At 52.3% G+C, this 8,791-nt stretch overlaps 1 protein-coding gene across 1 annotated transcript; it reads left to right on the top strand.

Annotated features, from left to right (window-relative positions):
- Nucleotides 1-591: 591 nt before the first annotated feature.
- On the top strand, nucleotides 592-3,783 carry LOC146764018 (uncharacterized). Its single transcript, XM_085565614.1, has one exon. It carries the CDS (start codon nucleotides 1,159-1,161, stop codon nucleotides 1,984-1,986), a length of 828 nt encoding a protein of 275 aa, XP_085421740.1. The 5' UTR covers nucleotides 592-1,158; the 3' UTR covers nucleotides 1,987-3,783.
- Nucleotides 3,784-8,791: the final 5,008 nt, after the last annotated feature.

Below are 8,791 nucleotides of genomic sequence, written 5' to 3'. Positions count from 1 at the left end.
CTGGAACTTCTGAGCAGGACCTTGGCTGAGGAGCAGTCTGTGTCATCAGTTAATAACATTTTCTGAGACAGATTGTGTCTGCTGTAACTTCCTTATGTACAGGTCCCTGGCCCTATATCCGAGCAGACTCACAGCATCTGTTTGTAAAGACACTTTCCTGTTGTTCCTTCCATGGGGTCCCCCGTTTGTGGGACATCCCCCCTGGAGCAGGGTGTCCCCTCTGTGCTGCAGCCCCAGGGCTCGGGCAGAGCTCAGCCAATCAGAGCCCGCGGCGCTGATGACTCACCAGTTGCCAGGCAGACTCGCAGCTCCCCGCGTTCCCCACCTGGACCCACCTGCGCCCCCCCTCGGCCCCATGGCCCCGCGAGGGGAATTTGGGGAGGTGGGAGTGGGGCAGCGCCAAGGCCGGGCCCCCCCGCGCTGTCCTGGCGGGAGCGGCTGCAGTGGGGACCGAGTGCGGGCGGGAGCGGCCGAGAGCCCAGCGCTGCCCCAGCCCGACCTGCCCCAGCTCCATCCCTGCCCCTGCGCTGGGATGCTGTGGGGCTGGGGGGAAGAGGGAGCCGGCAGTGGGTGCTGGGCCTGGGGGCAGGAGGAGAAGGGAAGGAGAAGCAGGCTTGAGGAACAAAATGGTGAAATGATGGACATGGCAGGAGAGGGTGGGATTGTGCAGGAGAAGGAGAAACAAGAGTGTGAGGAAGAGTAGAGACACAAAAGGAGGAGGAGGAGGAGCAGAAAGAGGAAGCAGCAGAAGGTTCCACCCTTCCCTGTGTCTGCAGCCTCCCCCCAGCCCCAGGAATGCTGCTCCCCCCACATGCACAGGTGACTGTGGAGGGGGATTCATGATTTTCAGGGGGTGAAGCTTGGTGTTTCTGAGCTTTCTTGGGACAAATGTTGGTGCTTTGGTTGTATGTGGTAGCTGAATCTTTATCTTTTGGAGGAGGTTTTTTCTGACTTGTTATGTTTGGGGAGTTTTTGATCTGTGTCTTGGAAGTTTATGGAATTTTTGGGCTGAATCTTGGTGTTTTGGAGGTTCTTACAGACGCAAGATTCCCAATGATTTTCTGAGATGAACTTGGGCAAGGAGGAACCTGCAGTCCAAGGTGCTCTCCTCTTGTTTTTCCCTCAAACCAGGATTTTTCATTCCCTGGGCGTGGCTGGATGGAGGAGGAGGAAAAGCCCCTGAGATGCTGCAGGAGGAGGAGCTGCAAACCCAGCCCAGGGAGCTGCGGGGAGGAAAGAGCCCCCCTGAGCCAGGAAGGCGGGCAGAGATTCAGCCGGAGCTCAGAGCTGGTGGAGAAGCCTCGTGGCAGGGAGAAGCCCCACAAGTGCTTGGAATGTGGGAAGGGTTTCAACCGGAGCTCCACCCTGATCCAGCACCAGAGGATCCACACTGGGGATCGGCCCTACAAGTGTGGGGAGTGTGGGAAGTGTTTCATCCAGCGCTCTCACCTGGTCCATCACCAGAGGATCCACACTGGGGAACAACCCTATGAGTGTGGAGAGTGTGGGCAGGGATTCAGCCAGAGCTCCTCCCTGATCCGGCATCACAAGAGGATCCACACTGGGGAGAGGCCCTACGAGTGTGGGCAATGTGGAAAGAGCTTCAGAGAAAGCTCTGACCTGATTCAGCACCAGGTGACCCACACCGGGGAACGGCCCTATGAGTGCTTGGAATGTGGGAAGAGCTTTGAGTGCCACTCTGCCCTGAGAACACACCAGCGCATCCACACTGGGGAGAAGCCCTACGAGTGTTCCCAGTGTGGGAAGAGGTTTCGGACCAGTTCCCATCTCCTTGTACATGAACGGATTCACACAGAGGAGAGGCCCTACTGCTGCCCTGATTGCGGGAAGGGCTTCAAGCACAACTCCCATCTCATTGTGCACTGGCGCATCCACACCGGGGAGAGGCCCTACGAGTGTGGGGAGTGTGGGAAGAGCTTCTCCACGGGCTCAAACTTGACCCAGCACCAACGGAGGCACCACTAAAGGAAGCTCTGTGAGTGCCTGGAGTTAGGGAAGAGCTTGGAGTGAGGGAAGAGCTTGGTGTGCTGCTCCAGCTCCATTCCCCATGGGAGGATCCGAGCTGGATGATCCTCAGTGAGCCCTGTTGTGCAGAGCCCTCCTGATCCTGCTGATCCTTGGTCCTGGTGATCCATGCTGGGTGTGGGGAAGGTGTTGGCTTCTTCTCCTTGTACTGCTGTGATTTGGGTGGGTTCCCATAGATTGGGGGTGGGAGGTGAGTGGTGGGTCCTGGTGCACTGTGGGGGGCTCATGGCGTGAGGGGTCCCAGCACTTTGGTGGGTCAGAGCACAGGGAGAGGCAGTGAAGGGAGGGGGTCCAGGTAAACTGGGGGATTCCTGGTGACAGTGGGAGTCCTTGCTGACAATGGTGGGGGATACGACTGAGTCCTAAGGGAGCCCCCCTCGTGCAGTTCAACCCCCTTGTGACCTCTCAGCGCCTGGGTGTCCCCAGTCCTGGCGCTGTTTCCAGGGGGTTCCATGGCTCTGGGGGATCAAAGGGGAGGGGGCAGAACCCCCGTGATTGGTGGGGGGCACAAAGGTGGGTCCGGGCCCGGTGTTTGAGGGGGTTGGTGCACAAGGTGGGACCCGGCCCCTGTCGCAGTGCTCAGTGATGGGGGGATCAATGCACAGGGGTTTCCCGGTGCTCGGTAACTGGGGGGTGTTGGAGTCCAGGACATCCCTCTGGCTGCCCTGGATGACTCAAGCCCTTGGCAGGGGGTCGGAGGCCTTGGCACGGTGTCAAGGACACCGGTGGCTTTGGTTTTAGCCCATGGAGAAAATTTCCAACTTGGGAAGAGGAATTACAAGCAACAAGGGTTTGAGTAGGTTGGTAGGTGAATTAACACAGGGTGGAAAAGTAGAATTTTGGGGTTTTAAAATAGGGGGTTCAAGGGAATAAGATGGAGGGATTTGGGCATGTCCTGACCTTCTTCTCCTTCTTCTTGCCCTCCATGTCTTGCTGTGATGGTGACACTTTTCTATTGGTTGAAGGTAGAGACACACTGTCCAACATAAATGATAGATATTGGCACGTTACTGTAAACACAGTAGAGGTAGTTTTTAGTGTAAAAGGCAAACAGCGCCCTGAGGGCAGGGAGGCTGCCACAGACCGAGCTGCCAGACAGAGCTCAGCAGAGGGGACAAAGCGTGTTGGAGACAAGGGAAAATAAACGGCCCTGAGAAGCAAAACTCCGCATCTCAACTCCTTCTCTGGCCGCGCGGGCTGGGAGAAAAGGACTTTTCACAATCTTGGGTGTGGGAGGCGGGTAGGGGAAGAACTGTTCAGGGTTGCTATGGGAAACAACTACTACATAAGATTCCCACCCCCTCCTTTCTGTCTATCAAGTGTTGTATCCTCCCCCACTTCCTGTCAGTCATTGTTTGCTCTAGCCCTCTGTTCTAGAAAGCTCTGTGTTCCTCGGTTTCCCATTGGTTCCCCCATGCAAACCACCCCTTCCCCTTACCCCATTGGTTGTAGTTACATCACTCCATTGCTACTCTGTGGGTCTCAGATTCAGTCAAAGAGAGAAACAGAGAGTTTCTATCCAGGCAGAAGCCTGGGAAAGAGTTGGAGAAGAATGTAAATAATTCTTTATCTCTCTTGTTGTTCACATTGTTTATAGTTAAGTTCTATCGCTGTGCTTCAAGCGCTCTGCACCAATGGTGTGGTTGTTTTCATTTCAGGACCAATGGAATTGGTCCTCATGGAGCTCTGTATAGAAGAATGGTGTATTTTGAATAAATCAGAGTTTTACTCTCGGCAGCCTTCTGACTCAGTCTTCTCATTCCCATTCTTCCTCGAGAGCAACATGTGGTGACCCCAACATGATATGGCACATTACCCTGAAGGGACAGGGTATGGTGACCTGACGTGGAATTGCACCCTCGGTTGCAGACCCAAACCTGGCATCTTGCAGGGGGTCTCCTGCTGGCGTGGTTCCACGCCAAGAGCCTGGAGGCTGTGCTCAGACACCTTTGCCTTCTTAATGAAAGGTGATGCTGAAACTGCATGCCTTCCAGAGAAGGCTTGTCCTGTTTGGACTGCGGGCCTGCTCTTAGAGGCCGGAACTGCATGGGACGGGTTTTCCCTGAAAGAGCAGACTGTTGGACTCTTGAAGTTGACATCTGCTAGGGAAAGGTTTTCTAACAATGGGAAACCAGCCATCTGCAGTCGAGCGAGTTGTCTTGACTGCCTGGCAAGCCTGTATCCCTCTTGTGGGAGCTTGGCTCTCTGAGGAAGACATGGTCAGACTCTTGAGTTGGGCTCGGGACCGGGGATTTTCTGCGAATCCTACGTCCCCCTTTGATCATAAGGTCTGGCTCAACTTGGGACGCTGTCTCATGGCACAAATGTGCAAAGGGGATGCTACGGCATCTGAATTGGCTCCAATCTGAGTGGGCATTGACATAGCCTTGGACACAGGCAGCGATTCTGACCGGAACATTTCGGGATTCCGGACATGAACCATGCCGCAGCCCACACGGCGGCTGGCTGCGCAGGCACACCCTGCCCAGAGAGTGGTGCCAGTGATATCACCCGCCCTTCAGGAGGCAGCCAGGGTGCCTTGGCCACAACTATCAGCTTCAGCACACCCGGCGTTGCATGGACTGCACGGGGCAGCCTCAGACTGGCAGGACCCACAGCGCCCCGCTTTCCAAACTGCATTTGCGGGGGGCCAGCGCTGCCTGTCACACATCACGGAGTGGGGGTTGCCTCCCTCCCGACTCCTTCGCTGATGGAGCCTGCACAGACGCCACTGCAGCCTTTGGTCCATCCCCTGGGACACTCACCGCCACCCGCGGGGATTTCAATTTGTGCCGGCAGGACATGCTTTGACTCCTGGTCTGGCCCTCTGCGTGCTGTGCGAACCGGCTGCTTTGATTTCATTTACGGTGCCGGCATCAGTTGTCCAACAGCACGTCTTGGGCGGGACAGCCATGTTATTCTCCACCCTGCCCACTGTGGGACGGACTCCCATGCCGGGGGTGGTGCCTGCCTTCCATGCCATGCCTGCCATGCCACTGCCCCTGCTGACAGCGGGCTTCACCATCCTGCCCACCACTGCTCCAGCAGCAGCAGCAGCCTCGCCTCTGCCCAGCCTGGGACCGCCAACGTCACTCTCGGGAGAAACCACCTCAGCCATGGCACTGCCCGCTGCAGCTCCAGTGCCCGTGCTGCCTTCTGCATTGCAACTGCAAGTACCAAGAGCGCTGCCACTGCCGCCGACCTCGGAATCGGCAGAAGTGCTGCGGCCACTACCGCCAGGAGACATGGCAACACTGCCCATGCCACTCACTGTGTGTGAGGGGTGCCCACAGGGCGCTGCAGCTCCTGCCACCGTGCCCCCTGAAGCTGGCTTATCAGCAGCGACTCCGCCCTGCGATCCAGCGGCCGAGACCCCCATGCTGGACATTGAGTCCAGCCTGTTTGTTTGCAGAGCCTGAACCCACCCCGTCACTCCCTTTGCTCCCTCCAGACTGTACCGAGCTCTGCCCCTCCAAGGGAGAGGCGGCGGAAGGGGGCACCAGCCTGGTCCCCAGCAGCACCACTGCTGCTGGTCCCAGAGGTGGGAATGAGGGGATGGGGACGCAAATCAGGGAGCTGTGTAGCGAGGAATTGCATTCCGCAGCAGCGCAGACACACTGGGAAAGAGGAGCAGCCCGTTGTACTGGGTGGGCTTGGGTGGTGCAGGGAGCCCTGGAGCCTGGGTGGAATTTTATATTCCTGGGGAAACACCCCTTTGTCGAACCCTGTGGGTCCTGCTCTTGTGGTTCACAGAGCGGGATGCCGAGAAGCTGTGGGAAGACCCGTGGCTAGGCGGGGTGGGGGAAGGGCAGAAACTCAGAGGGATTGCTGGGTTTCTTGCAGCCTGTTGGGAGTGTGCCCTGAAGTATAAAGTTGGGAGAGGTCACGCATTTATTGATGGTCTTGGAGTGTCCCAGGGACCCCAAATTCAGGGGCCCCAGGAAATACCAAAGAGAAGCTGGGGGCCGAGCCAGGTGAATCTTGGCTCAGCAGAGAGCCTGGGCTCCCTGCTCCCCTGGCCGGATTTGGGGCACTTGGCCCTGCCCACGGGGCCGGGTCCCCCGCCTTGCCAAGCATCGCTGGGTCCTAGAGCCTACCACTGGCTCTTCAGGAAAAAAAAAAAAAAAAAAAAAAGGCAGAAAGAGCTGTGTTTTCACTGACAGCTCAAAGTACTGGAAAGCCACGAATCAACCTCAGCCCAACTGATTGAATTAAGGGCTGTGGCCATGGCATTTCAGGGATTTCATGGCATTTCAGAGGTCTCTCAAGTGTTTTGAATTTGGTCCTTTCTGAATTGGGTCAATTTAATTCAATTGTTTTGAAAGCTTTGAGGATGCAATTTGGACCTTAGTTCAATTTAATCACTCAAGCTGACCATTGAGGACATGACTGCATAGGCAAAGCCTTGCATGATTCTTCTATCAAGTGCACACACCTTGCAAAAGCAATTCTGATGAATGCCAACCAAGGCTTCACCTGCTGCACCTTACTGTCTGGGACAAATCCCAGAGGCCTAAAGGTTTTGCAGCTGTGGTAAACAGATGTTATTCATCTTGCCAAATTCAAATTTGCCTAATTTGGGTATGTGCATGTGTTGTAAGTACCTTCTTTTCTCTCATGTCATGCTCACACTGGGAAATGGGTTTTGACAAGTTGGACTGCCAGTCCTTTGGCAGTCTGACAATGAGTTGTTATTATCTTAGAGTTGGCAACTGATTCCTTGAAAATTTTAAGTTTGGAAGCTCTTTGACCGTTCTGAGCCAACATCCAATGAGGTTTTGAATTATCAACGAGTGAACCTCGGAGTTGTGTTTGTCCTCTCTTCTGCAAGAGGCCTCACAGAAAGGAGACAAACACTGACTCTTTCTTTAAACAAAAAGGGGAAAATGTGGGTCTCAGATTCAGTCAAAGAGAGAAATGGAGAATTTCTATCCAGGCAGAAGCCTGGGAAAGAGTTGGAGAAGAATGTAAATAATTCTTTATCTCTCTTGTTGTTCACATTGTTTATAGTTAAGTTCTATCACTGTGCATCAAGCACTCTGCACCAATGGAATTGGTCGTCATGGAGCTCTGTATAGAAGAACGGTGTATTTTGAATAAATCGGAGTTTTACTCTCGGCAGCCTTCTGAGTCAGAGTCTTATCATTCCCGTCCTGCCTCGACAGCGACAACCGTCCCCAATGACATCACAGCAGTGACATCGCTGTCCCTGCAGCAGCCTCGGGATGTCCTCTGTGAAAAATGCATATTTTATGGTTGGCTTTTGCAAGTATTAAATTGAATAGGATTTCTATTATGTTACATTGATTAGTAGTGCTGTATTAACATTTTAATGGTAGGGTAAATGTAGATTTGTGGTTAAAACGGAGCTTTTGTGGCTAAAATAGAAACTCTGTGTGTGGGAAGAAAGGAATGAGGTACTTGCACCGGGACAGCAGCCAAGGACACCGAAATCTTCCAGAGAAAAAGAATTTACAGCTCATTGTAAATGCAGGCGAGCCGGGGGGAAGAAATGACGATGCCTGACTCCAGCTCAGAAGGATGAATGATTTCTTTATTACAACTATAGTAATATACATTAATATACTGTTTAAATGAGATACTAAAACTACAAACCCACTTTTTCTATTAATATACTATTTAAAGGAGATACTAAATTACAAACCCACTTTTTCTATTAATATACTGTTTAAAGGAGACACTAAAACTACAAACCTACTTTTTCTATTAATATACTGTTTAAAGGAGACACTAATACTACAAACCTGCTTTTTCTATTAATATACTGATTAAAGGAGACACTACAACCACAAACCCGCTTTTTCTAACTCCCAAATGTAACTCCTCACAACTCGTGACCCTCTCTGAGATTCCAGCCCCAGGTGGGTTGGATTGGCCCCAGGCTCAAACGATCCTCACCAGAACCCAACCCAGCAACCACCCCACAACAATTTGGGTAACAAATTGGTAAACAATTCTCCAAACACATTCCACATGCTAAAACAAGGAGCAGAAACAGAAATTGTTTTCTCTTTCGTTTCCCTCTGTGCTCCTCTGTGGAAAATGCTGGGAGGCAGAGCAATGTGCTGCCACAAGGGCTCCCTGATTAAAGGAAATTCACTCTCCGTGTCCCGCTCAGCCCTGCGGGCGCCGCGGGATTGAGAAGAGGCTGCCACTGCTCCGGGCTCTGTGGCTGGACAGGATTGATGCATCATGCATGAGATCGATGAATATGCAACAGGCTGCTGCTTTTGGGTTATTCCTTGTTCAAGGCGTGGCTTTGGCAGCTCAGTGCCCGAACCATCCGGACGTCCGTAATCCCTCGCTTTTTATTGTCTTGTCACTGTCCTGACCTCATTGTCCACATTCTTATTACTCTGATTTTATCGCTGTTTTTTTACTAACTGTTTTATTACTAATAAACCTTTACAATTTTAAAAACCAACTGACTGGTGTTTTCCACAGTGCCCAAAAACATCCGGATGTCCGAAATTCTTCACTTTTTATTGTCTTGTCATCGTCCTGACCCTCATTGTCCAGATTCTTATTGCTCCGATTTCATTGCTATTTTTATAACTATTTTGTTACTAATTAACTTTTTGACTTTGTAAAATTTTAAATTTCAAAAACCAGCGAATGGTGCTTTTCACAGTGCCCAAGAACTCCTGGATGTCCAAAATTCATTTTTTATCATCTTGTGGTGTTCTTATCCTCATTGTCCATATTTTTATTACTCTGATTTTAT

The sequence above is a fragment of the Lonchura striata genome, chromosome 36 (assembly GCF_050655825.1).
Source record: "Lonchura striata isolate lonStrDom1 chromosome 36, ASM5065582v1, whole genome shotgun sequence".
NCBI lineage: Eukaryota > Metazoa > Chordata > Aves > Passeriformes > Estrildidae > Lonchura > Lonchura striata.
Note: the sequence above shows the minus strand (reverse complement) of the source record. Positions and strands in the feature narration are given on the sequence as shown.